General features: G+C 44.6%; 1 protein-coding gene across 2 annotated transcripts in view; it reads left to right on the top strand.

Annotated features, from left to right (window-relative positions):
* Nucleotides 1-3,421: 3,421 nt before the first annotated feature.
* The window catches only part of TMEM132C (transmembrane protein 132C), a 166,031-nt gene continuing 156,553 nt past the window's right edge, over nt 3,422-12,899 (top strand). Inside the window, exon 1 of one of the 2 annotated variants that reach the window (XM_064726859.1) lies at nt 3,422-3,972. In XM_064726859.1, the coding sequence (XP_064582929.1) occupies nt 3,927-3,972 (46 nt within the window). In that variant the 5' untranslated portion in view covers nt 3,422-3,926. The remainder of the gene's footprint in view (nt 3,973-12,899) is intronic. The other variant, XM_064726861.1, reaches the window with a different exon arrangement.

The raw sequence follows: 12,899 nt of genomic DNA, 5'->3' as shown, positions 1-12,899 counted from the left end.
TTCTTCCTTTTGGAATCCTGTATAGATGGGACAATACAGGATGTGATTTCTGCATGGACACATGCAGTGAACTGGCCACAATCGCATTCTAAGGCTTTAAAATTCTGTGTTTAAAGAGAATGAGTTATTATAATAATAATTCCATGAGAGAGCAGAGAGATACATTAAATGAGACAGACACTCACCCAGCCCAACCAATTTAAAGAACAGCAGAATGCATGTGCAGCTTTTCCCTCTCTGCATCCATCCCCAAACCACGTGGTGTCATTAGCACATTTCCCATCTAAGGACACTGAGGGACCTTGTTTAAGGTCACAGGTTGGTTGACAAGTTTCTGAATTTCTTTTAATCTTGATTAATATTTTGATATTGAAAGTCTACTTAGCACAAATTTTAGTCAATTTTTGCCTTAAACTCCCCACATTTTCATATTAAGAAGATTGTGTACAGTCTCATACTTCAATTATTTTTCCATTTTCTGATGCTTATTACCCATCCCATGCACAGAAGAGGACAACTACATAGCTTTTGCATTCCCTAACAAAAAAATAGCAATTTGGATGGCTGTAGCACCTGCTGTCATGCTCAATCACCTACACAAAATGCTACTTTTCCAAGTATATGATCATGTTTTCACCTGAGAAATGCTGGTGAGATATATTTGATGAACAGAATTTCTGCATGACAAAATACAAAATACAAAACACCCAATGCCTGCACAGGGGCTGGAGAGTTCCTCTGGCAATTGCTACCTGCACATGGAAATAGGAGCTTGGATTTGATGGGTTTTTCTTTCTGCTTTCATTTGTTAGCATTGGGTCAGTGAATTGGCACGTGATTTCAACATCGTGGCTGGCAAAATATAGAGAGGGAGTTGAGAGCCCTCAAAGGCTGCATTTTCAGCCTAAAGTACATTATATGGTACATTTGAACATTTTTAGAGGCTGACTGACCTTAGGAAGACAACTTTAGTGCAGTCACTCTCCCTGCTTCTGAGCATGTTCCTTATTTCCTTACAGTTTTTGCAGGGAATGTGCTACATGTAAGAGTGAAAGTCTTGGTTTTGTCTATTTAAAGTCATGTGAGCCCATAAAGACTTCAAAACAAACTCCTGAGATTCTGATGTTCTATAGATTCTCCAAACTAACCTTCAACTGGATAATCTGAGGAGCAGCACAATAATCACCATTAATAAAATGTCAAAATTTCCCTTTAAATGTACAAACTTACTCTGGAGCAATCAAACATCACAAAATCCAAACCTATTGAGGATTAGAGATAATTTAAATGGCTTTGATTAATGTTTAGATACATAATTTGGACTGTATCAAAGGTAGGTAATGACATTTTCTGTATTATTTAGTGTTACAGGTTCCTTTTTCAGGACTCCTTATATACTGTCCTCTGCCTTCAGACACACTGCTGTTTCCATGTTTGGTGCTAATTGAGCTGTTGTCATAAACTATTCACAGCAACCCATATTTTCATTATAAATGCATTAAGAAATAAATTAATCTGGGTTCTTGGAGTGTGATTTGTGTACTTAACTCCTTCAGCTGAAAATGCAAGCCTAAACAAATCATCTTAGGCAGAGCCTGTACTGAAAATTCTGGCACTGAACTGCTGTACCTAGGAGGACATGAAATCGAATTTCACAGGAGTAAGAACAGTTGTAGCAAAACCTATTCTGTCCAGACTTCTTTACCATTTTTATCACCTTTCTTATTTGACTTTTGCCTCTTATCCATGGACTCAAGGTGCAACTTCCAAAAGTTCGTTCTCATACAAGTAATGCACAGACTCCAGCTCAGACTTGATAAACAGGAGCTCTGCTGCCTGACAGTACTTCTGAACAATCTCATGTTCCATCTAATTTACATCAGACTGATTTTTTTTTTTCACAATTCAAAGAAGACAGATGTTGGTAGTTTATGATTTGTGATAGGATTGGGTTTTGGTCCCTTAATGAAAGTTGCCTTGGAAAGAAACAGCATTTCTTGTCACCATGGCTGCTTTTTCTTATAAATGAGATGAATTGTCTACATTATCTACAAATTCAAGATACAGGACATAAATGTTTGATAGCTGCTGTGTTTTACTGTCAACTGCTGGATTCTTATATTTGAACTCATCCAACAAGTATTTGTAGTGTCTAGTGAAATCTGCAATCAAGCAGAGGATACTAAAGCAGTTACACATTTTTGAATGAGTTTTTCAATGAGAAACGCTTCTTTACACTCTTGTGGGAAAAATTACATTGAAATTGCATCCATATGATGTCCTCTTCTTGCTTTTTCCACATTTGAATCAGCTGCTACTGACAATAAAATCATGTAAACCATGAGAGCCCAAAGCATACTCCTGACAAAGTTCTCTGCAGTTCCTCCCTGGAAACCTCTGTGCTAAGGAACTCTTTCCTGACTTGGCTTATCAAACCAGGATAATGTCTTGCACAAACAATAGGCTTTTTAGAATCTGCCAAAAGATGTTTTACTCATTTTTTTTAGAGTAATATCTACTAAAAAACTTTGACATCTTTTTCAGGAACTGACGACAGATAGAGTCTCACTGATTTTGGCCAGCTAGAGGGGAATGGCTGCATTTGCCTGAAGGATCAGAGCCTGATTTCTCAGGATAAAACCAGCAGATTGGGAATAAGCCACCATTTAAAGGGGTTGCTTTGTCACAGAGTGTTTGTGAAGGGTTTGTGGAAATATACTAAGGGCGGTACTTGAAATATGCTAAGGGGTTTTTCCTAAGCAGGGAAAAAAACTTTAGTATATTTCAAATACTACCTTTAGTATATTTCAAATACCGCCCTTGGTCTATTTCAAATACTCACTACTTGATACCAACCTGCCCCTTGCTTGCTGTGTGCTACCGCTGTAGTAAATATCATTGAAAGCGTGTTTACTGTTGGGCCACAAATATTTACATTCTATTTTGCCGCCAGCTATCCAAGATGCCCAGGGGAAGGCATCAGAACTAAAGGAATAGGGATGAAACGGCTGTCTGTGAATTATGTTTGGAAGATAGGACTGAGAACGTGTATAAAAGGCAAAACAAGAGGGTGAGGAGGTGGTGGCGGGGCCTGGTGAAACACAGGTGGGCCGAGGTGGGGAAACACAAGTGGGACAAACACAACACGGGGGGCCCCGGGTGTTTCGCGGTGGGTTTCCCTGCGCCCAGAGAGGAACGCACACAGGGCACTCTCGTCTTTTGGCAGGGCTCTTTCCCTGCGGTTTGCAGTTTTTCCGAGCGCGGCTGCCCAGCAGGAGCGGAGGCAGCGGGAGCGCCGCGCTGAGGCCGAGCCCGGGGCGCTCCGTCCATCGCTCCGCTCCCGGGCTCCCCTGGCTGCCAGGGCCGCCCCCGGAGCCCCTCTCAGCCCTGCGAGCCCTTCTCCCTGAGCCGCTGTCTCACCGCCTCAGCCGCGGGTCCCGCTCCATCGCTGCTCAGCCGCGCGTCCCCGTCCCCTCACGCCCCTGAGGGTGGGGCTCGGCGGTGCCCCCTCCCTTCATCCATCCCTCCCTCCTTCCCTCCCTCCTCGCAGGGAAAAGTGTCTGAGCGCGCCGCGGCCCCTCACACGGGCGGGGAGAGCGGCGGAGGGCGCTCGGGGCCGGCGCAGCCGGACAGCGGCCGTGGGGACGCTCCAGCCGCGCCGCTTCTCGCACCTTCCCCTCCCTTTGCTCACCCGCTTCAAAAGTTTTGTCCGGGGAGCGTCGGCGGTGCGGGCCGGGGCAGCCGCCATGGGCGCGGGCGGGGTGAGCGCGGAGCGGCGCTGAGGGCGCGGAGCGATGGCGCGGGCGGCGGGCGCACAGAGCTAACGGTGAGCGGCCCCGCAGCCCCGGGCCCGGCGGGACACGGTGAGCAGCCCCGCAGCCCCGGGCCCGGCGGGACGCGGCCCGCAGCCCCCGCAGCCCCTCGGCATGGCGCGGGCGGCCCGGCTGCTGCTCGGAGCGCTGCTCTGCGGAGGTAAGCGGCGCGGGGAGCGCGGAGCGGGCACCAGTTGATCTTGTCAGCCGTGTGAACTGAGCTGCCCCTTCCTCCTCTTCCCCCTGCCTTTTCCTTTCAGTCCTGCCGCTGCTTCTCTCTGCTGCTTTCTCTCTCGCCGGGTGTGTGAATGGTGGGAAAACCTTGCGGGATTGCCTGTTTCTCCTCTTAGACAAACGCAAAGTTTACTTGCTGTCCTTAACGATGATGATTTTACAGATGCTTGTTAGTTAGTGCGTTGTGTTAAAGGAGCGCCTCTGTGGGAGGGGGTGTCCCAGCGCCAGCTTGGGGCGGAATTTGGGCAGCGGTGAAAGCTCCAGGAGCGGCACGGTGACAGTGTTTGGGAATAGCGTCCTTTAAATTCTATTGGAATTCTGCGGTGTTGGCTCCGGAGCCTGGATGGAAGAGCTGTCACCTGGGTTGGACAAGATGCTTGTTATCTTGATTAAAGGGACAGCTGAGGAGCAGGTTTGGCTTAGCAGAGAGGTCATTTGAATGATCTGCTGGTTTTTCTCATCGCTGAACTTCTGTGATGAGAGAGTTCCTTTGACAAAGGCACATCTCTTCTGAAGTGGCTCAGGGATGCAGACAGTGCATGCTCCCAAGGGAGATTTCTGTGCAGAATCGTAGGTGACTGCTGTGTCTCAACACTTCTTGTTTTCTTGCTCAGACGAAACGTGATGGTTGTGGATGCTTTATTAAACCGTGCCCTGCTCCCCGTCTGGGTTGGGAGGGTGTGGAAACTTCCTAAGCTATCTGCAATGCCTGCTGTTGTTGCCATTCCTAGGAATAAAAACATAATTTTGCCCTTTATCCTGCTGGTATTAGTGGTGCTCTTTGACTGTCGTAAGAAGATTACTCCTAAAAGACTCTTCATTGTTTAGCTCGGTCCAGCCGTGCCAACCTCTCTCCCAGGGCAGTTGATTGTGGAGGCAGCCGTGAGAGATACGGAAATGTCTCAAGGGTGAAGCAAGAGCGGAATCAGGAGCAATTCATAAAAGGACTTTTCCCACCCCGTTCGGCAGGGAAAACAAAGTACTCGGCAGAAAATTGCATGGCCTCTTAATGCCGGTCATTTCAACGTGCGTTAAAATTAACGGACAGCCCAGTGAATTGACACGCGATGTGAAGAGCCTAAAATGCAGGTTTCTGTTCTGATTGCTGTAGCCTGGAGGTGAGAATTAGATCAGCCTCGTGCTCACCTCAGAGACTGCACTGGATTAAGGTTTGTGAAGGGTGCCTGGCGTTGTGGGGCTGCTTTGATGGTCACCAGTGCTTCCATCCTCTGCAATGAGCTGTTGGTATGCGGGGTTAGGCACCACTGTATGGGCACTCCTCTAGGAATGTATTTGTACAGGAGAAATAGGTTATGATCCTTCATGAAGGCAGCAGAAAGTGCTACAGGGAGAGTTTATAAACAACCCAACTCCTAAAGCCATGCAGGAGTGGTGCCCCAGCCAGGCACTGCCAGCAGCTGCTGCTGGGGCTCTGCTGTGCCAGAGGAAAATACAAAATATTGCTTTCCCTCAGGGAACAGAAGCAGAGGTTCTGAGCGGGGAATTGGCCTGAGCATTGTTGGGCACTGTATGATTTAGAAAAGAGCCACTTAATTAAACTTATTAAATAAGGTGTTTGTATAGTTTCCTGTGGCGCCTTAATGAGCGTTTCATTTGCGCTCCCCTCGTGTATTTGCACTCTCTTTGTTGGCGTGTGAGGATAGTGATTGTTCTTGAGAGCTAAAGTCCAACTAAATGAAAGTCACTTTATAGCTCGCAAGCAAAAACGTTTGTAAATGTGCTGAGAAACTTACTGTTATAGACAAGTTGTCGTTTGCTATTTAAAGAGCCATATTTACTTCTCTAAACTCATTAGCATCTCCTATCAGGCTTGAATTTCTAAGAAAATTCTCACGAAATGTTGCCTTAGGCCTCAGTGCACCATTATGCTGGGGTTATTATCTGGCCAATAATGTTAATTCATTCAATCTCAAGAAAGAAGCTTGGCATTTAATTTAAGCCATGCCTCTAGTCAGACCAGGATGTATAAAAGTCAGCGTGCAAAAGTGCTCTTGCATTTGGGTGCAGGCACATGTTTTACATACCAATTATTGGATGGCTGCTCCTTAGGTGGAGAGGATGTGTGTGAAATTGTATTTACATAAGTAAATCCCAAGTGTATATATATTCCTTTCAGGAAATGACCTCTTTTCAGCAAAGTGCTAATGCATGTGCTTAAGCCCCTTTATAGCCTATAGGAGGTATTCATGAGCTTGAAGGAAGATTATTTATTTATTTTAATAGCTTTTCTGAGGCAGGGCGAAATGTGAACACACATGTCCAGATTTACTTCATTTTGTAATGGATAGATAAGTGGGGATCTTCATTTTCCTATTAGCAGTGAGCTAGAACAGGGCTCCCAGAAACTGCAAGTACACTGAGCCCTAAAAAAGCGTTTAATGGTGCCCAGCTAGAGAACTGATTTGTTTGCACAAACATCTGTAAGTGCAGGAAAGTGTTGAACAGGAGCAGCTGCTCAAGGTGCGTGGGGTTAGCGGGATTTCAGGTACAGAAGCAGTGTTTGAGCCCAAGTGCAAACACAGCTGTGCATCCATAGGTTGGCACAGCACCTGCCAGGGTTCTGCTCTGCCCTTCTGCATCCCACAGCCCTGCAGTACATCCTTGGTGTTGTTACACTGCAGTGGACACTGGTTGAGACTCTTTATTTTGAATATTGTTGCTTTCTGATTGTAAATATTCAAGCAGCGAGGGGTTTTTGTATCTTATTTTGGAAGTTCAGTAGCGTGGCACACCCTACTGTTATGGAAAAGTTCGTAAATTTCATTTTTCTCCATTTCATCACGTTAGTGCTAGCCAAGAGCACAGCAGGAACTTGCATTATGTTAAATTATAGCTGCGTGGAGTTTTTATAAGTGGCTAATCTCTCTTCTGGATAGAACCCTTTCAAAATGGAGATAGTGCTATTAATATTCCACTTTACTTTGTTTTCATATTTGGTAGTAGATCAAAGTTTATTAGACACTGTACTTACCTAGTAAAACACCCAGCAGTTGTACTGCAAATGGCTGTTCAAAGCTGCTTCTAAGTGCATGACTGTGATATAAAATATCATCCCTGTAATCGCTTTTCTAATGCATAAATGTGTGTCTGCCTCTTCAATTGCAGAACTAAATATCTGTGTAAAATTAAGTACTAAACAGCACAATGTTATGTTTTCTTAAATGGCCAATTGTTAGTAAGCATTGAGAATTCTATTCATCGGGATGAAGGGATGGGGTTTTATTGTGAATTGGGATTTAGTTCCACGATTTTAAACTCTAATGACAAAGCAGAAGTTCAGCACTACTGAAAAGGTGGCTTGTAAAGGAATAGCCAGAAATTCTGAATATTGGCAAATTTGCCAAAAGTGTTGGAATACAAACTTTCCTGGTTTGAGTTTCCAAGGGAAAGCCCCTCTGCAGTAAATCCTTCAGAGCTTTTGTTCCCAGGTGTGGTTAAGGTTGTGTCTATCTAAGACAATTAAGTGACAAAAAAGTAAATTAAAGCTTGCAGTCTTCAGGGTGTGAGACCATGCCATTACAGAGGTATCAGAGATTTGTGTGCAGAATCCCAGTTTTCTCCAGGGCTTTGGTAAATTTGTTTATTTACTCATAAGCTGCATGCAAGTTTGTGCTGCCACAGCGAGATTTTGGCAGTGGTTCATATCTGGCAGGCTCCGCTAGATGTGTCCCAGCTACTCCCAGAGAGACAAAAAGCATATTATGATAAAAGATGTAGAACGGCAACAAGTTGAGAGAACTGGGGTGTAAAGACAGTAATGGAAAACCATCCAAGAGGGATGTTAAAAAGGTGAACTGAGGATGCTGGGGAAAGCAAATGCATGTTTTGGGTGGCTTCCAGTCGCACCTGTCCATCAGCCTGGAGGAGACATTCCCCGTGCAGCAGGGAGAGCTGGTTGCACAAAGGAGATGGGTTTGGTGGAAGGGAGGTGTGAGCAGGGATTGTACCTGCTCTCTGCTGCCAGGATCGCCACTGCCTGGCTGGTTTTGGCAATCATTTTTCTCTTTGTCTCTTATCCACTGTGATTGCCTCTTTGTGAAAGACTTGACCCTGGTTTGGCCACCTTGTCCAGTGGGACTTCTTGGTTAGTTTAGTATCTAAACAGTCCAGTGATAAAAATACAGACAGTATTTTGGGATGCTGTAAGGTGTTAGCTTAAGGTATTTGGCTGAAATTTGACTTGCCTGTCCTTCATAGTCATTAGCAATAACTTTCTGGCCAGAAAAGTTGTTTTTGTCTAGCTCAAACTCTTGTCCTGACTTGCTCTTAGAGGCCTGAGTCCTTTATATTTTATTCAGCCTTCCTTACAGACTCAGTACCCTGGCAAAACAGTTTCACAGTGTTCAGCTCTTCAAGCAGTTGTACTGTTTTGTGTTCTGTGGACTGGCTCAGGCTCTAGTGACAGATGTGACCCCTTTGAAACAGGGACGGACAAATGGTGCATTCAAAGTTCATAGCTTCTGCAGTCTCCTCACTCAGAGGTATCTGCTAAAAGCCTGCGGATGCATCTCGCTCTGGAAATCATTTCAGCCCAGCAGTGCCTGTGTTTTAGTTAGCAAATGGAAATACTCTCTCTTTATCTATTTGTTCACATTTTTTTGGGTCAATACACAGCCTCAGGTCAGCATTTTTCTTTTCAGCTGTATCTAGTGAAATGACCCAGTGAGTGTACTCTTCTATTTTCCTTGCTAGTCTAAAGCATATTAATCTGCAGAGCTTGGATTCCATAAACAAAGTGTCATCCCCATCACTGAAATTACTGGCAGCTTTGCAGCCCTGGTCAATTAAGTGAACTTTTCGTTAGGGGAGTAGGTTGGGACTAAGTGGTTCTTTCCCATTACACTTAAGAAATGTGCTAATGTCTTCCTGTTGCAGACTGACATCTTGGGTCAGTACCTTTGTGCTTGCAGACAGCCGTTGCTGGCGCTTTTTTTGCTTGAATAACAGAGATCATGTGAGTTGTAGTGCCACTGTCATTAGCAAAGGCTGCTCTTACAACTGTGCAGTTTCAGCAGCTTGACAGATGTGGGCAGCCAGACAAGTCCCCTTGAGTGGACACTTTTATTGTTCATTGCTGCAAGAATTGAACCTGATTTTGCCATCCACCGGTGCCACAAGTGGCATGGGTGAGGTCAGTTTACTTAGATGATTCTCTATTTTTGGTGAACTGTTACACATAAAGTGACCATTTTGCCTTCAAGTGGATGTATTAGATATAAATGACAGATATTTTGTTAATGTTTTTCTGTAATATTGTATTGCTGTTACAAAAATGAGCTGCGATGAAAAGCTTTGTCATTCCAAACAACTTCTGAAAAGCATTGTAACTTCATGTAACCATGTAATTTTTCCTCCTGATTAAGAGTGAAAGTTAACTTTTGAAATGTTCATTTCTGTCCTTGTGAAATTCCATTTTCTAACCAGTTGTATTGCCTGGGGGTGCTGTTCCTTACCAGCCTGAGCCAATGGAAATTGATGCTGCCAGGTTTCTGCCCTCTCCCAAACTGAGCTACCCTCTTTTTGTGTGCCAACCCTGGCATGCCTCTGATTCCCCTGGAAACTGCTTCAGGGGAGATAAAGCACATAAAATACACTTTTTTATTAAAAAACAAAAAAGGGTGAGCTTGTATCACCTTGGGATCAACTTACTGCTTGAATCAGCAAGAAGGGGGAGGGAGGGCAGGGCTGGGCTGGGTCCTGCAGCCCTGCAGTTGCAGTGGTATGGCTTTAATTTATTCCTGGGACACTCCAGGAAAAAAAGGGATTGTTCTGGGAGTTGCTTACATCATATATCCAGTGCAGGATATTAAACACTGAGAGGTTAGAGAACATGAGAGGCGCTCTGTGAACGATGCAGCTTTGATTTCTCTGTCGGGTGGAGTTTTTTCTCATTTTGCTGGTTCTGTATTGCGTTGAACAAATAAAAGTGAGGCTTACATTAATATACTGCCATTTCCTCATGCAGGTAGAATGTGCTTTTTGATGCTGAAGATAAAACTGTTTTCCTGAGCTCAAACCAAACACACACCATCACCACCCCCACAACAAACAAAAAAAACCCCAAACCCTGAGTTTCTTGCACTATTATTTCAAACAGGATTAACAGCACTACTTCTATTAGCGTTGTCATTAGGAGGGTTTGGTTTTAGTTTGTTATAAATTCCCCAACCATTAACTGTTTCAGCTGAAGGATCCTGTGCCAAGCATCTGCCTCAGATTGAATCAGTTTTTTTCTTTTCCAGAACTTCAGCCAAGAATTCAGTGGTTTACAAGAACAGAGCTCATGGAGGGGGGCAGGGGGGTAGAAACTCTGGATTTTCCTTTGTTTAAAAATAGTTGCTGACCTCTTGTTTGGAGAGCATTGGTACCCTGATGAAACGTGCCAGGAGGACACTTGGGAGATTGCTGAGGAAACAGTCCGTGGGTGATTTGATGGGATGTCAGGTTTGCAATGTTGGAAAGGATAATTTTGCTTGTGACAGGGAAAGAGTCGATGTGTCCTTAGAGCTACAGCCCATGGAATGGCTGTGCCCTGGGTGAGCCCTGCCCTCCTGGCAGCTCTGGGTGCTCTCTGCACAGTGTGAGCTGGGCTGTGGCAGGGCAGTGCCCATCCCTGTGTGTTCCATGCTCTCAGCGTGCTCTCCTGGAGCAGCACAGGTGGGCCCAGACCTTCTGTGGTGTCTCCTGCTCCAGTGCCCTTGTAGCCAGCGGGAACCTCCCTCCGTGGACGTGGAGTCAGGCCCTGCTGCTTTGGGACTTAATTACCAGTTTTAATTCCTGCTGCCTGAGCTGAATTCCCCTGTCAGTCATTGTGCAATGCCATCAGACTCGTGTGGGGACTGAAGCCTGGCCATGGCCTGTGTTTGCTGGGCTGCTGAGGCATGTTTGAATCATGCACTCATTTCCAGCCATGCTGGGTTGCTGCTGTGGGTGTGCTGCTGCAGACAGCAATTATGCCTTATCCATCTTTTTTCTTTCAAATCATTTTTTCACGACTTGAAGTGGTGCTTTTTTTACTTTCTAATTTCATATCTCTCTGGAAACAGCCAGAATGTTTGATTTTTGCACTGTGGAATCAAATGACCTCTCACTCTGCTGGCATGAAATAAAGAGTAGCAAATAGAATAAATAACTACTGTGGGGAAGTTAATATAGTATTGACTTCTGAATACCTGATAATTTTCACTGATCAGAACCTGGGGGAAGAGAGAGATTGAATTTGGCTGCCCCTTAGTGAGGGGTGGATACCTACTTATGAATAATATCACCCTAAACACTCATGAGGGTTTCAATTTTGCTGCAGATTTATGTAAAATCCTGTAGAGCATCCATGTGTATTACAGCTTTGTCATACTTCATAGCATATTTTGTTGTTATTCCTTGCATTCCCACATTTTTAATGATGAGTTTAATCTGGGCTTTCTCCATCTCTGCTCTTTTGTTGGGATGTGAACTTTTGTGTTTCATGGCTGCAGGTGTGCAGCATCGAGCTGTTTGGATGGAGAAGATGCTTCTCTTTGTGCACAGCTGTAATTTGGGGTTTAGACTTGACTCATACAGCAGATGGGTGGTACAGCTAGAACTGACCCCTCGTTTTCTGGGCAGCATCTGTGCTGTGAGATGCTCCTTGCGTGACTTTGTGTGTGACAGACTCTGGCACCAGTGGCCAAGGAGAGCTGCACCTGCCTCACCTGAGTGAAAAGCCTCTGCCTCCTGGAAAAGCTGACGTGACGCTGTGTGAGCTTGGGGTCCCTCTTGGCTGGGTCTCTCAGCATGTCCATCCTGCTGTGTCTTCAAATCTTTGTCTTTCAGATGTATTTTTACAGTTAAAAATAAGGAGTTGTGTTTTATCTGGCAGAGTGACTAATTGCTATATTTTCTATCCTTAATAGGTGCTCAAAAACCAGTGTTTTGTGACAGGTGTTACTGAGCTCTTACTGTATCAAAAGTCTTTGTGCTTCTCTTTTTCATAATTACACCCTTGATGATTCTGGAAAGAAATCTACTGAAGGAATTCAGGAACAGGGGACTCTTCCCTGTCTATGTGTTGAACATGCTCCCTTGTCATTCCATCACAGTAGAAGAGGGAAGAGCAAGCAATTCCAAGTGGTGTTCCCTATTTTCTGTAATTCTCTCCCCAGCTGTATGTGCAGATGTGAATGCTGAGGTCACCTGTCAGATTTCATTTGTTCATCTGTAAAATGGAAATGGCTGCAGCACTTGATTATCTTTTGTTATCTTAATGTGGATAGGAAAATTTTTTACTTTGGGGTAAATTGCAAGTTCTTTTTACAACAGTACCTGCAGCTGACTGGGGAGTATTGTGAATTATTGCTGTTACATTTTACTGAGGAATAACCCCAGTCTGATAAAAGATCAGGATCACATGATAGTGCTCAACAATTCACTGCAGGTGCCCATTAGTTACATTTTCATATTGATTCCATAAGCTGATGTGTTGTGCTTTGGAATGTCAGCAAGCTGCTAAAAGGAATTTTTCCAATTGTGTGCGACATAATGGAATTAGAATCTTCTCCTTTTTCCTTTGGAGTGTCACCAGGAGTCTGCAGATAAAAGGGTGGTGCTGACTGGTCTTGAAAGACAAATGTGGAAACACCTATGGTGCAAGGTCCATCTGGAAGGCCTTTATTGCATTAGAGCTTTATTCAAAGAGGCACAGATTCGTCTGTTGCCTTGGCTATTTCACGGATTAAAGTTGGATATCGCTCTAGTTCAGGCTCAAAGCTTCACAAGTCCTCAAAGCTTCAGGCTTCCATTGAACTTTAGTCTTGGTTTTGAAAATTCATTTAGAATTAAATTAGCTGTAGCGAT

Source organism: Zonotrichia leucophrys, chromosome 15 (assembly GCF_028769735.1).
Source record: "Zonotrichia leucophrys gambelii isolate GWCS_2022_RI chromosome 15, RI_Zleu_2.0, whole genome shotgun sequence".
NCBI lineage: Eukaryota > Metazoa > Chordata > Aves > Passeriformes > Passerellidae > Zonotrichia > Zonotrichia leucophrys.
Note: the sequence above shows the minus strand (reverse complement) of the source record. Positions and strands in the feature narration are given on the sequence as shown.